Raw genomic sequence first — 20,495 nt, 5'->3', positions numbered from 1 at the left:
CTGTCAAGTGCTAAACATCAATTTTGTTCACTAATAGTAGAGTTTTGTGTGTGTTAAAAATGTCATATTCAACTTCAATAAGTAACTAAGTAAAAATAAAAGGTGTGTTTTAATATTAGAATTAGAATTAACAACATATAAGTGGTTTGAATAACAATGCATAGCATTATTCATCAAAATTTATCTTTTCTCATTATTTATCAATTATTTTAATATAAAATATAAAAAAAATATACCTTAAATATTAAATATAGGTATAAGAATGTATAAGTAATACTCATTGTTATTTAATTCGAGTTGAAAAAAGGAAAAAAGAGTTTATATTAGATCCATTTGACAGATGACAGAAATATATTGATGCATGAGTGATACCATTTTGATTATGGGCCTGGATATAATTAGAGTTAAAAAACAAAAAAGGAAATTAAATGAAAAAGAGTTAAAATAGATCCATTCGATTAATTGATTTTAGTGAGTGAATCTAGGTTAAGTGCGATTTACTGGCTAAGAAGGGGGACTAAGCCTCTCTCTCTCTCTCCCTCGACGATGGAAGTAGCTAGAATGGAATCCATGGGAGTGGTGATGACGAACCAAATGCACCCCTACCTGGAAGAGCAACTGGCAAAACGCTTCAACCTCTTCAGGCTCTGGAACTACCCCTCCCTCGCCGCCTTCTCCAAAGCACACTCCAATTCCATTCGCGCACTCGTCGGCAACACCAAATTGGGTGCTGACGCCACCATGATCGACTCCCTCCCCAAGCTCGAGATTGTCTGCACTTACAGTGTTGGACTGGACAAGATTGACCTCCCCAAATGCAAGCAGAGAGGCATCCGCGTCGCCAACACCCCCGACGTCCTCACCGACGACGTCGCCGACCTCGCCATTGCCCTTGCCTTATCCGTCTCCCGGAGAATCTGCGCTTGTGATTCCTTTGTCCGAAACCACTCCTGGTCAAAATCAGACTTTTATTTGACTTCAAAGGTTTGCCTTCCATGTGTTTGATATAATGCTCAACAGTCAATAATGCCATTTTTCTTTATGAGAATAGTAATATAGGTTAATACCGGACGAACACTCACATATAGTTTTCTTGAAGATTAATATTTAGTCAATCATATCAAATTATCTAATAGTTATTGTGTTTAACAACTTCAGATGAGTAGTCACCTTAATACTTAATAGTCAAAATAATTTCTGAAAGATATGTCTGGTTTTTTTGTAACATGTAACTATTTATTGTTGTATCTTTTAGAACTAATTTGAGGAACCAAATTGACTTACAATTAAACCATAGTAATGTTGATGCCTCTTTGATATTTCAGTTTAGTGGTAAAACAGTTGGAATTGTTGGACTTGGGAGGATTGGTTCTGCAATAGCTAAAAGAGCCGCAGCTTTTGGGTGCCCAGTTAGTTACCACTCCAGGTCCGAAAAACCAGACACAGGGTATAAGTTCTACTCTAACATCCTTGATTTAGCAGCTAACTCTCAAATACTCATTGTAGCGTGTGCCCTCACTCAAGAAACTCATCACATCGTGAATCGTAAAGTTATTGATGCATTGGGACCAAAAGGAATTCTAATCAACATTGGGAGAGGCCAACACGTCGATGAAGCTGAACTTGTGTCCGCCTTGACGGAAGGAAGACTTGCTGGGGCTGGTCTTGATGTGTATGAGAATGAGCCACATGTGCCTGAGGAGCTCTTGAGGCTTGACAATGTCGTCCTCGTCCCTCACATTGGAAGCGACACCGTCGAAACTTGCGATGCCATGGCAGACCTTGTCATTGCTAACTTAGAGGCACACTTCCAGAATAAGCCACTATTGACTCCAGTAACTTGATCACTAGCTTATGGTTTCATTTAGCATCAGTTTAGTTTTGTCCTTGTATTTCATTCTTTGTTGCAATAAAGAAGTTGCATGATTTGGGGTACTTTGTGAACTTGAACTTGAAGGATACTTCCCTATGACTTCTTCCGCAGCGAAAATTCTTGGAGGGTACTCTCCAGTTTTTTTCCCACTGGAGAGGATCCACTCCCCAGTAGTAGCGACTAGCGAGTGAGAAATGCGCAATACTAAGATGTGCATTTTGCTTTGAGTCACATCCTCACAGGTTGTTAGAAACGCGAAATTAGATTATATTTGTTATGGAAGAGATACCTTGTACTTCCTAGTTCCTACTATGATTGTTAAGTGTGAGTAATTATTGGAGATGCTATATGCTTAGTTCCAGTAGAAATGATATGGACGCTTAGAGTAATTTTTTTTTCAAATGAAATTTAGAAAGTAAAAAAAAAAATTCCAGCTGCGTATTTACTTTATGCGAGTTTAAGTATTGAATATCATGACTTTAAAGTTCTAAAGGAAAAAGCGAAAGTGTTGATAGACACATATGATAGCCTCATCTATGAAAGGAAAGCGATAAAGAGTCTCGAAATATGATATTCTCGATCTTTTATTTCGCCTCCTAATTTTCTCATCCTTTGATCCTTCAAGCATCATCAATTCCTTCACCTTTGATTCAGTTGACTCAAGTCAACAAATGCCCCGTTTCTTATCTAATCTTAGATGAGCACGTCTAAGTCTAACACCGGATAAACATGTGGACGTGGGGATGAAAAAAAATAAAGGGCCAAATTAAAGAATATCCAGAATTCCATCATATCATTCAGTATCCTACTCTTAACAAAGCGTCAGCATTAAATAGGCAAACTATTCATCATATTTACATAATCAAGCACTGCTTATATTTTCTTTATAACAAAAGCTTTGTTTTTCTTCTCCATTCCTTGTTTTCACATGGAATGAAGGAAGAAAAGAAAGACACAAAACAAAGAAGTGCACTCTCTAGAAACTGCTGCACTAATCAGCTAGGAGTAGAAGGAGGAGAAGAAGAAGCAACTCCTTTGAAGATAAGGAAATTAAGAGTCTCCAGAGTGAAGTATATGAAAGTACCCTTGGAATGAGTGAAAAAACACCCAAAACTTGAACCCACCACACATTGCCATCCACTTCCATATCTTGTATCAAACTCCTGCAAACAAAACCATAATAATAATAATATTCAATCACAAAACCAAAACGAACGTTTCTTACAATGAAAGATGTTACCTTTTTTATGTGGGCAGCAATGGATTTGCAATCAACAACATCATAGAGATCAAGAGCTTGAGAAGCAGCTGCCATAGCTTGGATCTGCATCTTGGTTGGCATGTCAGTGTCCTCTATCAAGGCTTTACCTTCCAACATGTTGTCACAACCGAAACCGAAACCTTATCTGATCTTCAATTCAAAGGCGGTCTAGTGAAAGCAGAAAGAGAAGCAGAACTGGTAAAGGCTATAAAAAGAGCAGGGTTCCATTCGGAGATAGAGAGAATATATAAAAATAAACAAAATTATAGAGTTGGCACGAAGTCCTACGTTTGTGTCGTTATCTTTCGTTGCTTGGAGAGTTTTTTAGCTGTACTCTATAAATGAGCATCAGTAACTATCTCAATGATGAGTTATGGGATGAATATTATGAGGATATTGATGCCCAAGATTATTAGTATTTTTGTTAAAGAAAAGCAAGGGATAAAGCTGGTGAGGCCAATAATAAAAGGAATGCTGTCAAATTGAAAATGCTTTGGCTGAAGCACCACCGACACGTGGTGGAACTTGCTTCAGCTGTGAATCTAGAAGAAACTAATCACTGTTCACACATCACACAAAAGTATACTAGCAAGACAAACATTGGTATATAAAATCCTAAGATATTAATATGAGATTTATTTACTTATTTATTTATTACACCATACAGAATCAAAGGCTCTAGAAATAATTAACCAAAAAAAACAAAAAAGTCCTGGAAATCAAATCGTAGGTAGAAAGTTATTCTCCTCGACCTTGGTGGCAGTGGTGGAGGCAGTGACGGTGGTCATACCCATCATAACTTGGATGAGTATGCCTTATATGATTGCTTTTTTATTTTTCTGTGTAATAAATGTTATTTGATCATATAAAATTTATGATGACTCATTATGTTATTTAGATAAAAACGTTTAAAACGTCTCTTTTAAAAAATATTTTTTAATAATTAAAATTTAATATATATAATTAATTAAATTATATTATTTTTATTAAAATTAGACTAAATAATAAATTGATTTAATCAAAAAAATTATAAATTAGTTTTTAAATTAATCTAAATTAATATTATTTTTTTAATAAAAATACTACAATACTCTTATTATAGAAAATAATTAAAATATTTTTATTATATATATATATATTAATTTTAAAAATTTTAAATCCTAATCTTAAGATAAAAAAATAAAGGACTAAAATTTAGGATTTTTAAAATTAATATATATAATAAAAATATTTTAGTCATTTTTTGTAATAGGATATTGTAGTTATTTTTTATAAAAATAATATTAATTTAGACCAGTTCAAAATTTGATTCACCATTTTTTAGTCAAATTAATTTGTCTAATTTAATTTTGACAAAAATAACACAATTTAATTAGTTATATATGTTAAATTTTAATTATTAAATTTTTATTTGAGTGACTCCCTTTTGTTGAAGTACAATTTAGAGAACAAATTTTAAAGTTGTATGATATCTCTAAAATCTAATTTTATAGTTGCGGTTTTTGAAATGAAATAATTTAAAACTGATTTAAAATAGACTAGACGATTTTTTGAGTGGAAAAATAAATACCGTAAAATTTATAATTTCAGTAGTGCTACGTTACCAATTTTTTATCTGCCAAAATCTGCCAACTTGAGTTGGGCTGGACATGAAGCCCATCTACTAAATAAAGCCACATCTAAGTTAATCATGGTTTAATCCTAATTTATCACGTGTTGGTAATAGTTGGCAGACTCCTTCTTGGTAACGTATACTTTTCCTTATAATTTTTATTGCAACAAGTGATTTTAAATGTAAGTACTAAGGATGAAGCGGTTTGGATGTATTTTTTGAAGATGAAAAGTTTTCTGTAAAATCTTTTGATGTTGGTATAGTTTGCAACTATAGAAAAATTAAACACCAAAAAAAAAATTGTAAGGCTAAATATTCATAAAATACTAATAAAGTGATTTATAGTCTTTGTGGGCAATTTACTTAAATAAATTAAAAAGGGATTTCTTTACTTAAATGTGCAAATCTATTTGTTGTTACGTTTATGTGCAAAACATGATTTATATGTAATCCGTGGCAACCCACCACGGTTTCTAAACATACATAAACCGTGGGAGGTCACCACGGATTAGGAGCAAAAATTTGTAAGAGTAAACCGTGATAGGTCACCACGGGTTACGAAGGAAATTTGGCAAGCATAAACCGTGGGGAGTCACCACGGTTTATGAAGAAACTTTTAATCACATAAAACCCCGTGGGTTACCACGGTTTATGTAGAATAATGGGCAGAAAACCTAGTAGGTTTCCACGGTTTACTATGACGAGAATTCTATATATATGTGGGTGATTCAAGCACCATAAGAGATCATTCTCACAATGGCTAGTGAGGAAGAGAGCTTTCTTGCTCTGGTGCATTGCTCTGGAAAAATAAAAAAAGCAAAAGCCAAGGTGTGAAGTTCACCGACAGAGAACCACTAAGTATTTTTATCAGTTCGTCGATGAGTTTGTCAGACTTGAAGAACAACATCTTGGAGAAGCTTGGCGTGTTGGGTTGCAAGTGGGTGAAGAAACTATTCTACAAGATTCCCATGGCGGTTGTCTCGACCGGTGTTCAGTATGAAACCTTTGCAGTTAAGGCTGATGAAGATATTAGGGTTCTGTTCTACTGTGTAAGGAGTTTTCCGGAGATCATAATCCATGAGTTGTTCGCGAAGTTGGAGGTTGGTGTCGATAGTTCTGGGGCATCCGCTCCAGTTCCTTGCCCAGCTTCCGCGGGTGGTGCATCTAGTTCGATGCCTGCGGTCAGACTGTATCTTCCGCCGGTTCAATCACCTTCTTTTGCGGCTGATTTAGACCAAACAGAGGTTGTTGGTTCTGTCCCTTTGGAGCATGCAGCAGTCATTGAGCCTCCCAACGTTGTGGGCACCGGTAGTGGCCTCGTACCTTATATCGAAGAATTTGGTGGACCTGATCAAGTAGAGAATGCAATGCGTGACGATGAGTCTGACCAGGAGCCTGTTCATATCGATGGTGACAGCGACGAAAACACAGGCGGCGATCCACATGCGCAGCATCGGCCTTCGAGTTCTGGTTCTCATCAATACCCTCCACACTTCTCCACACTAAACTTCGAAGCTCTTGGTCAACAGGAAGACAGTGGTAACAGAGTGGGTAGATCTTCTACAGAATTTGAGATTGGGCAATCGTTCCAGAGTAAAGATGAAGCTGTGCTCAGTGTGAAGGACTATAGCATCCGGCGAGGTGTTGAGTACAGAGTCATCGAATTGGATCATTTGAAATATCATGGAAAATTCAAGGAATTCGGTAAGGGTTGTACTTGGTTGATTCGTGTAGCGCTTCGTGCACGAAAGGGGACTCAAAGTGGGAAACCTCCAGAAAATCCAAGACTGTAGTAGCTGTAGCGGCCCAGCCAAGTTAACGACGTTTCTGTTTGTACCACGACAAAGACACCTATACAACCAGGCTAGTGCAGCGGAGCCCCAGCTATATCTGCCCAAGTCATCCAATGATGCCAAATAAGGCAACCAGCGAAGGTGTACCCTGTTTGCATTCTTGTCCGCAAACAGCTGAGACGACAACAGCATCAGGATATAAGCGCGTGCGTATACACGCACGGTCTCATCAGTAGCATCTGCAGGGAGAACTCGAAACCTCTCGTGGAACCATGTGTAGCACACTGTCATCTGCTTCACTTTACTCTGTGGAGGTAACTCCCCGAACAACTCCCGGAACCACACCCATGCTGGTCTACTGTGTTCCATCAGATTCTCAAACTCAGTCAAGCACCCACTAACGGGTGCACCATCAATCGGCAAACCCAGCTGATACGCAACATCCTGTAAAGTAATGGTGCACTCACCAAACGGCATATGGAACGTGTGGGTCTCCGGACGCCACCGCTCAATAAATGCGCTAAGCAGAGACTCATCAACCCAGAAGCACTGACTGTTTAGCCTAGCAAGATGATACAAGCCCGCAGTCTCCAGATACGGTATAATCCGGTCATGTAAGGGCATATTCTGCTGCCGCCTAACGGCGGTAATAACCCTACTAGGCTGCAAAACGTCGATAACAAAATCCCTTAACATACAACCATTACAAACAACAACAAACATAATTTTCGTAAAATTTATTAGACTGCTCACATTAAATTCATTGATTCTCTATTTGTGTATTAAATACTGAAGCTAAGAAAACTATGCACTCATTACAACAAATTAATAATATAAATACAGAAAAAAATATCTTTGAATAAAATATTAATATTTATAATAAAATATTGTACAAAAATACTATTAACCACACTAAGAAGATAAATAAGCATAATAAAATATGCATTACTAACAGTACCGATAATAATATTAATATTTATGTAAATAATATTAATCAGAATCACAAAACAAATAAATGTAATAAAATATTTTTACTAGCAATATTCCTAATAATATCAATTGCTATATTAGAATTAAATTTAATAACAATAATAATAACAATAATAGTAACTAACCTCTTCGTCGATATATCCTGCCACGTGAGCGATGCCATTTAGTCGGTACAATCAATCCTCATCCTCCATTGGCCCCACTACCCACTTCTCCTTCACACCTCCAAACTTTTTCCAAATTCTCTCTACAACCCACCAACCTCCTATCTTTCTTGATGTCCCTAATGAATCCGTCCCTGCCTTCAGCGGATTACTTATATATGTAGACACACGTAAACCGCGGTGGGTTACCGGGTTTTACGTTCAACAATATTTCCTCATAAACCGTGGTGACTCCCCACGGTTTATGCACGCCAATTTCTCTTCGTAAACCGTGGTGACCTACTACGGTTTACATATAAATAAATTTGCTCCTATTCCGTGGTGACCTCCCACGGTTTATGCATGTTTAGAAACCGTGGTGGGTTGCCACGGATTACATATAAATCCGGTTTTGCACATAAACGTAACAACAAACAGATTTGCACATTTAGGTAAACAACTCTCCTATTCTATTTATTTAAGTAAATTACCCCTATAATTTTGTTCACAAGTCATAACATAGAACTTTAAGATGAGATGGAACTAATCGAACAAATTCAAGTGATAGTAGAAATTTTTTTGAAGTTTGATGTGAGTTATAATTGTGTAAGTTTAGAAAAAATGAGTGAAAAAATTATTTTCCAATTATATGGGTCACATGAAAAATTAGGAATATAAAAATTTTTAAAAATAGAGTACTTCAATAGAGTGAAGCATGAAAAGAGACTTTGAATCATTGGAAAAAATAAAATAAAAGTTCAAAAAGGCAAAACAATTGGATATTTTAGAATTGGCAAACACAAATATTGAGAAGAGAATAATTTTTTTTTTTTTGAAGTAAAAGAGCTTGACTTTCTATATTTGATCATGGTAGAAGATATGTGCTGAATTTATTCAAGAGAAACAAATGTTTGCAGATACCTTTTTGATGATGATTGCAAATTGGTGCTTGTATTGTGTGAGTTTGTATATGCACAGGTTAATGACAGTGATAAATGGACTGATGAAAATGATAGTTCGGTGCATGTTGGAGAAAGCATTAGAAATACTGGATTGGGTGATTTTCAAAATAGCAGAACAAAACTTTTTGAAGTGGCAATTATGATCGTCGAAAACTCAATAGAAGCTCAATTTTAACTTTTTAAGAGAAATAAATTCAATAATTTTATCCAACAATTTAGATCACTTCGATTAAAAAAAAAGCTAATCTAAAGGGTTAAAATATATTACAAAATTAAAAAATAACCCTGTAATTGTTAGAAGTGAATAAGGGTGATTTTTATATATAGTGAAATGTAACAAAATTTTATTTCACACTAATTTTGATGCCAATACTAAAAGGATTACTAGGTAGTTAAGAATTGGAATTTTAGTGTGTATGATAAATTAGGTAAAAATAAAAAATTAATGATAAATAGTACAACTGTAACTTATTTAGTTCATGCTGGACTGAATTTGGATTAATTAGAATGACAATATTAAATTTAAAAAATGAAAAAATTTTGTATTCATGTATTTTTTACATGGTTGTTAACCAAGTAATTTCCTCCACATGTGCATCTCCCATCCCTCACTCGTTTATCATACACACGTTACATATAACGTGCTGCAACCTAAAGTTTTGCTCAACGTAAACTTTCTGCTACAACGTAAACCTCCTTCTTATTTGCTCGCGTTCTTTCTTATTGATCTACATTGCCTTCGTCGTTCTCTTCTGGTCGCGTTCATCTTCTCGTTTTTTTATTTCGATCTGGTTACGTTGCATTTATCTTCTTCCTATTCTTCTTCGTTTTCTTCTTCGATCTGCACTTCTAAATCGAAACAATAAATGACTTTATTTGAATTTGATTTTATATAATGGATTATGTTTCGTTCACTCAGTACTATATAATTGTTTCACCATGAGTGCTGTGTTTGGTTCATTTTGCAGAAAGATGTTTAAATTTGATTTTATATAATGGATTATGTTTCGTTCACTCAATACTATACAATTGTATTGTGTTCGGTTCACCATGAGTACTGTGTTCGGTTCATTCTGCACTATTCAAAACTCTTCTTCCTCACCTTCTACTGCTTCTTCACCAAAGAGAGAAGGAGGAAAAGAGAGAAGGAGGAAAAGACAAAAAAATACAACAGCAACAACAACAAAAGAATGACGATAGGGTTTTAGGGTTTCAGGGTTTAGGATTTTAGGGTTTAGGGTTTATGGGTTTAGGATTCAGTGTACAGGGTTCAGTGTGTTTCAAACTTTCGGTTCGCCCCGTGTATTAATTTCGGTTCACTGTGTTCATAGTTGAGGGTTTAGGGTTTACGGTAGGGTTCAGGGTTTAGGGTTTAGCATTCAAGGTTCGTTCACTCAATACTATACAATTGTATTGTATTCGGTTCACCATGAGTAGTATGTTCAGTTTACCATGAGTACTGTGTTTGGTTCACCTTGAGTACTATGTTCAGTTCATTCTGCACTATTCAAAACTCTTCTTCCTCACCTTCTACTACTTCTTCACTAGAGAGTCAGAGAGAGAAGGAGGAAAAGACAAAAAAATACAGCAGCAATAATAACAAAAAAATAATGATAAGGAGAAAATACGTGAAGAAGAAAGAAACGGAGAAGGAGGAACGCGAAGAAAAAGCCGAAGAAGAAGAAAACGCTCCGTGCGTAAACGAGCGTGAAAAGAAGAAGAAGAAGCGTGGGGAGAAGAAGCGTTGGGTAAGAGTGATTTTGTGTGTATTGGGCGCGTGTATTTCACGTTTCATTTAATGGTATTGGATTTTTTTAGTGTTGGGCCAACTTAGTTATATAGTTACATAAATGTGTAGCATCCCCGATTTAAAAAGTGTAAAATGGTTGCTGTAAAGACACATTTCGTCATCTTGACGTCTTAAAAGAGTAACATAACTTTTTTTTATTAGATTTTTACTAAATTATCTCATCTTTATACAGGGGCGGAGCTAGGTGGTGGGAAAGGGGGGCGATGGCCTCCCCTAATTTTAATTTTTTACATGTAAATTATATGTAAATTTCAGTTTAGCCCTCCTTAAAATTTTATTTTAGTCTTAGTTTATTGTATAAATATTTTTGGCCCCCTCTAATATTTTATCTAGCTCCGCCCCTGTCTTTATAGAAAGAAATCTCATATTTGTGGTTAAGAAAAAAAAAAAAAACCGAATCTTTAAAACTGTAAATACTACAGATTGTATTGAGTCTAAGAAGACGTGGAATCTCAGTTCAAAATACTGTTAAAAAAAAGTATAAGCAATTTTAAATAAAACTAGAGAATTTAATTTACTAAAACGCACGGAAGCGCTACGTTAATATCGATTCAAAGGATAAATTGGCATAGAAGATTGCTGTTTATAATATGATGAAACAATCCACCAACCCAAAAAAAAAAGTAAGAATAATTAAATAAAAAGGAGGTTCAATTATTGTAGCAAAATAGATGCTTGTTTATTATTATAATAATATTTCTTTCTGTCATGCTAATTGGATAAACTAAATTAAAAATGGAATATAGATAAGATACAAAGCACTAAGCACATCCTATCAAGCTTACGTGAGTTTACATTCAACTATGTCATGTGTTAGCAAGACAATGAATCATATGTTACACATGTACTAGTAAATTCGTTGTAGTCTTGGGCACCGCTATTTGGAAAATATAATCATAAATCTTGATGAGTATAACAAAACAGAACGTGATCTCGTTATCCGTTACAAGTTAAAACACAGAAATATACCAGCTGAGACCATTTTGTGCTAAGACCAAAGTTATTGAATTATAGTACTATAGTATACAATTTGTGGACCCGAACTAAACTGTATTATATATGAATTTTGGCAAAATGATGAGTTGATTAATGATGTAAGGTTACTTCATTGACGAAGAAAACATAGAATAACTATTATATTTGTCGATAGTTAAACACCAAATCAGAGTGGCGCAGCGGAAGCGTGGTGGGCCCATAACCCACAGATACCTGGCTCTGATATCAGAGAAGGCTTCCACTAATACAATTGTTTTGGACATTTTAATGATATACGTTGGTCTTTTTGTTGATGAGTTTGGGTCACACGAAGCTTTTTTTTTTGTTTAAGGGAGGCCCAACTATTATTTAGAATTTTATTTTCTTAGGCCTCAGAAATTCCACAATTTCTACTGCCCAAAAAATAAAACTGTTTTTAAGATTGTTCTTTTTTTTTGACGAACAAAATTTTCTGACAAGGGAATTTTTCTCACACAAACGGCTTAAAAACAAATTTCTCATTAACTCACATTAACATTGTAGAAAAATTTGTCTTTTCGCCACTTAAGCAACACTCATTTAGTACAAATTTAATTGAATTGAATTCCTAAGTTGATTTTTTTTATTTACTGTTTTATCCGTCCATCTACTTATGTAGCTTTTGTCATTAATATTGTACATTATTAATCTATCAGAATTAAAGACTACAAAATAAATAAACAACACCACTCACCAGAACATGATAACAAAAAATAAACACGTATACAAATAAATTTACAACATAGACAAAACACAAAAACAGGACCCCATACTCTAAGTAGGTAATTTGTCCAACTCATATAATTGAAGGATTTTCAAAGCATTTATTAGTTTCTATGAAGTGCTCATGCCCCACACACACCCCATAGAGAGAAAAAGACAACATAATAAACCACTATTGTAGCCTTCTTGTATATATAATTTGAACCAACATCAATGATGTCTATAACTATATATTATATAGTTTATAGTTTATAGAAGAAATAAGAAAAGCAATAGCTGCCGACACTTACTCCCGAACCTATGCTTATAGTAGCAGCCAGTGAGGTTTGGCTCCAAACTTTTATTCCGAGCCTTTCATTATTGTTATTATCCGTTATTTTATTTTAATAAATATTTTACCCTTCACAGCATAACCAGCATTTCACAGGCTTTTTGCTTTCCTCATTTGACTCTTCACTCCACCAACACCAACAATAACAAGCTTCTCCTTCCTTCTTTCCATGCATATTATATATATATATATATATACACATATACACACATTCTCTCACTCTCTCATAGTGACACACACACCACATATTTGTTGAAATTACCGTACCATTTGTTGGTGTTTTTTGAGTAAGTTGTTCATTTTGCTGATATATGCAGCATATTCCAAACACTATGTCTGTTAGGCTCATGAATTTAAGAGCACAAGTTCTTAAGCTTATTGTCCTCTAGTACAAATTTCAATCTCTTTTACTTCATCAAAAGTTTTGAGGGTACTACTCAATTTGGTTGAAGATGCAGTCAACAAAATCAGAATCAGATATAACAAGCTTAGCACCATCATCACCATCAAGGTCTCCAAAGCGACCTGTGTACTATGTTCAAAGCCCTTCAAGGGACTCACATGATGGAGACAAGTCATCTTCAATGCAAGCCACACCAATCTCCAACAGTCCAATGGAGTCACCATCACACCCTTCCTTTGGCCGCCATTCAAGGAACTCCTCAGCCAGCAGATTCTCAGGGATTTTCAGGTCTTCTTCAGGTAGAAAAGGGAGCAGGAAGAGGAATGATAAAGGGTGGCCTGAGTGTGATGTCATTCTTGAAGAAGGATCCTATCATGAGTTTCAGGACAAGGCTTACACTCGCCGTTGCCAAGCTTTAATTGCTGTCTTTACTTTTGTTCTTGTCTTCTCTGTCTTTTGCTTAATCATATGGGGTGCTAGCAGGCCTTACAAAGCTCAAGTAACTGTCAAGGTAAATCCCAATTTCAATCTAAAATTAATCAACATGGTAAGTATGTTAGTTAATCATTCATCGATTATACCGACTCTTTAGTAATTATGCGAGGGAGTACAGTAGAAAGTTGTCACTTTTTCATTTGGGGAGGGATATAGTTTTTGATAAATGTCACTTAGATGAGATAAATGCTGATTGCTGATTAAAGATCGGTTGGTGTTGTTTTAAAAAACTCCCTATAATTACCATAAAGATGTACATGTTTACATATAGTTTAGTTCTACTTGCCTAATTCTTGAATTTGTGTGAGTATATGCTGCAATCCAAGATGTTTTACAGAACAAAATGGAAGGATTATAGGATTCCTGTCTCTAATTATATGCTAATTATGAGATTATGTTGATAGTAATTGAGATTGTGAATGTTGCAGAGCATGACAGTGCATAATATGTATGTTGGAGAGGGTTCAGACTTCACAGGCGTCACAACAAGAATGCTGACAGTAAATGGAACACTAAGAATGAGCATATATAACCCTGCTACATTTTTTGGCATTCATGTGCACTCCACACCCATTAACCTTGTCTTCTCAGACATCACTGTCGCAACTGGTGAGGTAAGAAACCAAGACTATGTTGTTCTTATCCCTTTGTGACTTAAACTAGCTAGGACTTCTAAATTAAAAGGTAATGTTGGTGTTTATTAACATAACACAAAATGGTGACATTAAGTAGCATCTTATTATATGTATATTATATTCTTGTACATGTGATGATTTGTTCCTTGCAGCTGAAGAAATACTATCAGCCAAGAAAAAGTCACCGTATTGTATCAGTGAATGTGGAAGGTAACAAGGTTCCATTGTATGGGGCTGGATCCACACTAATAGTATCCCAAACTGGTAGTGTTGAGGTTCCATTGACATTGAAGTTTGAGATTCGTTCAAGAGGGAATGTGGTGGGGAAACTAGTAAGAACAAAGCACCATAAGGAAATTACTTGTCCTTTGGTGATCAACTCTTCTGAATCAAAACCTATCAGGTTCAAGAAGAATTCATGCACATATGGCTGATGGATGCTGATTCATGTCCATTTTTTGAGAAAGAATTCAGTTAATCTTTCTGTAATATATGTAAAATTGTGTAATCCACCGTTTTGTGAAAAATTTTCCCTGGTTGAGAAACTACATTTGAAAGAGGAGCAAAATGTGTAGTGTGTACATGCACTTGGAAAACCCTTTCAACTTACTAGTAGTTACTTGTGTTTCCAAACTTATAGTCAGTGTGGTGGAAATAAATGCATGAAAATTTGTATAAGCATATTCACATAATAAGTAAGATGAATGTATAATCCATGAGTTTATTCTTGAGGGGATGCCAATTAAGTTCGTCATGCAATAACTACTAATTTTTAGTTTTAATTGAGTTATTTTTTGGTAAATAAAAAGACTTATCATAACATCTATTGCAATATTGCATACACATCATCTCTAAAGCTCAACTTCAAAATATGATGTTTAGGCAATTCAAACAACTATCATCTACCTATAAATACAAAAATACTACCTATACACTAAAATTAGTCACTAATGTATTTGTGTATAAATATATGTATAGTTTAATTTATTTTCAATATATATTTATATTTTAACATGTATTTTGGACTGGTTACCGGCCTTAATGGCTGATTTTAGTATACACATAGTATATCTGAATAATTAATTATTACCATGCTTAAGAAGCATTTTAGTTGGGCAAATAAAAATAATGATTTTTTTTTTAATTTTTATCTAAGTCCATACCTTTATTCATATAAATAAAAATAATAAAAAAATAAAAATGGCACATTAAACTTCTAAAATATATATTATGCTAATATGACATTGTTAGGCTTTATATTTTCTATAAAAGTTCAACTTACAAGTCCTAAATCAAGGCAAAGTCATGACCAACACCAAATCTATTTTGGGAAAACCCAAAAGATGCAGGACACATGCTTTTTCTGGGGATGAAATATGAAACCTTATGACATTATAGCATAGATTTTATATGGACGAAAGTCTTAGAACCATCTTCATTGTTGTAAAAATCTATGATATTGTGAAAGGAAAAGTTAATACTTTTAAATTTTTATCTCTTAGAAGGTAGTCAGAGGATAGTGATAGTTATTGGTAGGCAATTAGACAAGTGAAGAGTACTAGGGTCAATAATTTGGTGAGGTATTGCGCTTTTTGAGATTGTGCCTAATTTATCAAAAAAGTCAAATACATAATATTTAATAAATTTTAAATATTTATTTTTTATTTTAAATATTTTATTTTTTATTTTTAAAAGCAAGTTAAATAATTTAGACACAATAATAAAAGACATTATAAAATTCATTCAATAACTTTTATGATTTGTAGTTATCAAGTAACTATTAATAATATTTTTAATAGTGTGAGATTTTATTTAATGATGTAAGATTGTTCATTTTTTTAATAGTGTGAGATTTCATCTAATAGTGTAGAATTGCTCAATTTTCTTTTGTTGATTACATATAAAGTTACTGCTTTCTAGACAAATTTTGCTGATTACATATAAAGTTACTGCTTTCTAGACAAATTTATTAGTCAACTTTACGTGAAGTTATTAATTGAGAGCAGTTAGATAAAAATTTAATCAAATCGATTAAATCATAAAATAATTTTTAACTATCAACTTCATACGAAGCCAATTGCTCTTTAAATTCCACCTTTTTGTTAACATGGATATCCCGGAGATTTAGGCGTGTTAATAGCTTGTCTAAACATTTTCACACTTGAGAAATTCACATTCTTCTTCTCTTCCCAGTTCGCACCATTTCTTCACTAATTTTAAAATGTGCCTCCACGAATGAGATCTTCTCCAAAGTCATAAACTTTTCACAAATCCCACACATATTCAACCTAAGATCTTCCTCCCACTACTACTCAGCACCATGTTCACTAGAAAAAACCCAACCTTGAGATTCACCCTTTATTTCACCCTCACCCTTCTCCTAATTCTTAGTTACAACGTTGTCACACAGTGTTCCGAGGCTGTCCCTGATGACGATGATTTGGAGGGCATTGAGGAATTGTTAGCAGTGGACGAGGAGGTAGAAAAACACCAACCAGAAGAACAAGGTGGTGGTGGTGGCACCGACAAGTTGTCGGAAGCAGAGGTTCTAACGAAGGCACAAAGGATCGTACTTGAACTCAATAGTGACAAGACCGAGAAGGTTATTAATGAGAATGAGTATGTTCTTGTTCTGGGGTATGCACCTTGGTGTCCAAGGAGCGCTGAGCTCATGCCTCGATTTGCTGAAGCTGCAACTTCGCTTAAGAAAGAGTTGGGAAGCACTCTTTTAATGGCGAAGATTGATGCTGAGAGGTATCCCAAATCAGCTTCGTTCCTTGGGATCAAAGGCTACCCAACTTTGCTTCTCTTCGTTAATGGCACCTCCCAACCTTACTCTGGCGGTTTCACAGCGTAAATTGCTCTCACAACTTCTCTCTTAGACTTAGCTCACTAGGCCTGTGTAGGGTTTTATCTGAATTTTTGCTATGTTTGCTAGTGTTTCTAATTCTTTATGGTATTTAGAGGCTTGTTTATATCTTGAAGTGATATACTGATGTTAGCTGAATGGAATAGATGCAGATTTACCTGAAATGTTGTTCACAGTGCACAGATAGCTTGAGAATTGGTCATGTCAATTATATTGGTGGAACTACTTCAAACATTTTTATCTAGTGGCCATGTGAATTAACATTGGGACTGTTGATTTCAGGGATGATATAGTGATATGGGCAAGGAAAAAGACTGGCTCGTCTGTTATTAGGATAAATTCGGAAAAGGAGGCAGAGGAATTTCTGACAAAGTATCATACATTTGTTATTGGTCGGTTTGACAAATTTGAGGTAAGAAACACTTGGAAAACTCCTTGTTAGTGTTTCCACTTTTCTGGGCTGTGCTAATTTTTGTGTGCAAATATATCAGGGACATGAATATGACGAATTCGTGAGAGCTGCAAAGTTGGATAATGAAACCCAATTTGTTGAAGTGAATAAAGTGGAGCATGCCCAAGTTCTTTATCCAGATATCCCATCCACTGTTAATTTTCTAGGAATTGTTAAGAGTGAACCTGAAAGATACACTGCATATGGTGAGTCGGCAATTGTTTCGATCCTTATGTTCAATCAGTTAAAATCTGGTGGACCAACATTGCACACTTCTTTTGTAAAACATTTTTTCTTCCTTCCTATCTTATCTTGTTTACCGAATAGTCTGATGTAAGTCAAGAATGCAAAACTTGCTGATTATGCAGACGGAGCTTTCACAACAAGTAAAATATTGGAGTTTTTGGACTACAACAAGTTTCCATTAGTTACAAAACTGACTGAAATGAACTCTATCAGTGTCTACTCAAGCCCCGTTAAGCTTCAGGTTGCTATTATTTTCAGTTTTAACCTTAAATTGGATTTTCACTTGGTTTGAATTCTGTTACTTTTCTGTCTCTTTATTGGAGTTTGTGCTCACAATTTTTAAGTAAGGTTTAAAATTTCTGCATAGAAAAAGCACATGTTCTGCATATTTTATTATGCTCTCCACTATTTTTGTTTTTCTCATTGATATCCATCTATCATGAGAATATATTACATTAATCTCATAGGTTCCGTTCTTTTTTTTTTCCCTTTCCCTGTAGGTTTTTGTCTTTGCCGACATTGACGACTTCAAGAATCTTAAAGATACTATTCAAGATGTTGCAAGAACTTTCAAGTCAAAGGTAGTTGCTCTTCTAGCCTACAATTGGGACATTTAAACTTTTCCTGCAATATGGTTTAGAATTCTTAATCTAAGTCTTTCATTCATCTGCAGATAATGTTTATATATGTTGATATTAAAGAAGAGAACCTTGCAAAACCCTTCCTAACATTGTTTGGTCTTGAAGAATCAAGAAACACTGTGGTTAGTTTATGAGTTAACCATTTTTTGAGATTTGTTTTATAAATTCTGATAATTCTACCAACTGATGCATTTTATTTTGTTTTTTGTGTTTATTTATAGGTAGCTGCATTTGATAATGGAATGAGCTCAAAATATTTGTTGGAGTCAGAACCAACACGAAGCAATATTCAGGTATGATCTTCTGTTCATGTACGGTATCCTCCCATTGATTAGCAATCAAGCAAGTAATAATGTTGAAATGGCTCTCTCAGGATTTCTGCAATAACTTTGTGCAAGGTTCTCTGTCACCTTTCTTCAAGTCTCAACCAATACCAGATAATGTGAGTTCTAAAACAAATTTCCTGCTTTCTCTCTTATAATTTACAGTCTTTGACTATATAAGAGCATTAGTTGTGCACTCATTGTAATATGTTGTCCTTTTTCTGTTAAGATATAATGTGAATTCCTTGAGTCATATGTAAAATATTCCAGATTTTCTTTCTAATGACACATATAGCTAGCTATATATTTTGTAGTAATAGAATGAATCAATGAAACCTAGAAGTTATTTGTTTATCTCCTAAAACTAAACGTATGCTTCCATTAATCGCCATGGTACTGGGAATTGCAGACAGATGCTACTATTCATGTTGTTGTCGGGAAAACATTTGATGATGCAGTTTTGAGCAATGAGAAGGATGTGATTCTGGAGGTTTGCAAACTTCAATAGTGTTTTTCAGTTTGTTTTTTTGTTTTTCTCTAAAGAAAGACTTTTATATTGGCTATGTTCTCGATGGATTTGTAAACAGGTATTTACACCTTGGTGTATCAACTGTGATGCAATTAGCAAACAAGTAGAGAAGTTGGCAAAGCACTACAAAGCAGCAACTAATCTAATATTTGCAAGGATAGATGCTTCAGCAAATGAACATCCAAAATTGCAAGTTAGTGTCATGAAAAAGCTTACTTTAAATGTCTCAATTTTTCTTTATGTTCTGAAAAATAAACCCTGCATCAGTTTTTGGAATTCGAATCATGTTATTTCGTTAAGAAATTTTTGATATGACCAAACACTTCTCTTTGCTTAATGGCAGGTGAATGACTACCCCACGCTTCTACTTTACAAAGCAGATGATAAGATAAATCCGGTAATTACTTCTTAGCACCCTGATTTTGGTGGTAAACATTTGGTTTCTTTAATGATAATCGAATTAATTATATGATGAGCACCCCTTGTTTTATGCAGATCAAACTCTCTACAAAATCTAGTTTGAAAGAATTGGCTGCTTCCATCAACAAACATCTAAAAGTCAAAAATCAAGTTGTCAAAGATGAGTTATAGAACACAGCAAACTGTTTTAAGAACGGCGAAGAACGAGGAAACCGTTGAAAGAACAAATATACTCTCATTTTCAATTCTTTCCTCCATTTTCACTCCGACTTTTTTTGTGGTTTGGATGAGTTAGTCTGCTACCGGAATTAGCTTATGCCGAATGGTGTCCGCATACAACAAAAGGAAGTAGAGATCATAATACTACAAAGAATGGACTGATCTACATTTTAATCCTATTAGATTTCATAGCAAATGAAACAACATTAGTGCCTAATTGTATCTAAGTCTGTACTTTTTAGAACAATTTATATCTCTGAAAGCTTGAATCAATATATATGAGCATGTTTGGTTTTTCTGTGAAACCATTATGAGTTCAACATGCTGAGTTTGCACAAACAATTAGCACTGAATTTTTATTACCTTGTTTATTAAGACATAATTTAATTATTCTGAGAAAATTCTGTAAAATTTAGCTTTGGTAATCCCAGAAGTTTTCAAATCCCATATACTTATGCTCTGCAATCTTTTCAACCATTCTTACTATGCCAACAGTTCCTGCAATGACATCAAAAACAGGAAGCAAATGTTGATAATAAAGCAATGGTGAAGCACTCAACAAAGAAGTCATGTTAATGAAACTTGGTACTTGCCTTGACCAAAAAAAAAAGAAACTTGGTACTTGCCTTGGGATATTGCACTCACCAAAACCGTGTCTGCCATTTATAAGTAATGAAACTATTTATTTGAAACTATTTATTCAGTTGCCACCATGCTAATTTTTTTGGGCTGCTAATTGGGAGGCATCTAAA

The 20,495-nt window shown here is 34.6% G+C and overlaps 5 protein-coding genes across 5 annotated transcripts; 3 read left to right on the top strand and 2 right to left on the bottom strand.

Annotated features, from left to right (window-relative positions):
* The first annotated feature begins 331 nt into the window (after positions 1–331).
* On the top strand, positions 332–2,180 carry LOC112770881 (glyoxylate/hydroxypyruvate/pyruvate reductase 2KGR). Its single transcript, XM_025815354.3, has 2 exons — positions 332–984; positions 1,326–2,180. Exons 1-2 carry the CDS (start codon positions 547–549, stop codon positions 1,842–1,844), a joined length of 957 nt encoding a protein of 318 aa, XP_025671139.1. The 5' UTR covers positions 332–546; the 3' UTR covers positions 1,845–2,180.
* Positions 2,181–2,647: 467 nt separating this feature from the next.
* LOC112770883 (dynein light chain 1, cytoplasmic) lies at positions 2,648–3,711 on the bottom strand. The gene is made up of 3 exons (XM_025815357.3): positions 3,423–3,711; positions 3,114–3,302; positions 2,648–3,036 (listed from the first exon to the last, which is right to left on the bottom strand). Exons 2-3 carry the CDS (start codon positions 3,249–3,251, stop codon positions 2,869–2,871), a joined length of 306 nt encoding a protein of 101 aa, XP_025671142.1. The 5' UTR covers positions 3,252–3,302; positions 3,423–3,711; the 3' UTR covers positions 2,648–2,868.
* Positions 3,712–6,561: 2,850 nt separating this feature from the next.
* Positions 6,562–7,692, bottom strand: LOC140181695 (protein MAIN-LIKE 1-like). Its single transcript, XM_072225983.1, has 3 exons — positions 7,655–7,692; positions 6,687–7,227; positions 6,562–6,597 (listed from the first exon to the last, which is right to left on the bottom strand). The coding sequence occupies exons 1-3, from the start codon at positions 7,690–7,692 to the stop codon at positions 6,562–6,564; spliced, it is 615 nt and encodes a 204-aa protein (XP_072082084.1).
* A 4,704-nt stretch (positions 7,693–12,396) lies between these two features.
* Positions 12,397–14,787, top strand: LOC112770882 (uncharacterized). Its single transcript, XM_025815355.3, has 3 exons — positions 12,397–13,426; positions 13,839–14,024; positions 14,198–14,787. Exons 1-3 carry the CDS (start codon positions 12,965–12,967, stop codon positions 14,477–14,479), a joined length of 930 nt encoding a protein of 309 aa, XP_025671140.1. The 5' UTR covers positions 12,397–12,964; the 3' UTR covers positions 14,480–14,787.
* Positions 14,788–16,164: 1,377 nt separating this feature from the next.
* LOC112770880 (protein disulfide isomerase-like 1-6) lies at positions 16,165–20,082 on the top strand. The gene is made up of 12 exons (XM_025815353.3): positions 16,165–16,898; positions 17,197–17,326; positions 17,406–17,571; positions 17,734–17,852; positions 18,112–18,192; positions 18,285–18,374; positions 18,474–18,545; positions 18,626–18,694; positions 18,985–19,065; positions 19,163–19,297; positions 19,448–19,501; positions 19,600–20,082. Exons 1-12 carry the CDS (start codon positions 16,366–16,368, stop codon positions 19,693–19,695), a joined length of 1,626 nt encoding a protein of 541 aa, XP_025671138.1. The 5' UTR covers positions 16,165–16,365; the 3' UTR covers positions 19,696–20,082.
* Positions 20,083–20,495: the final 413 nt, after the last annotated feature.

This window comes from Arachis hypogaea, chromosome 18 (assembly GCF_003086295.3).
Source record: "Arachis hypogaea cultivar Tifrunner chromosome 18, arahy.Tifrunner.gnm2.J5K5, whole genome shotgun sequence".
NCBI lineage: Eukaryota > Viridiplantae > Streptophyta > Magnoliopsida > Fabales > Fabaceae > Arachis > Arachis hypogaea.
This window is presented reverse-complemented; position numbering and strand designations above follow the sequence as displayed.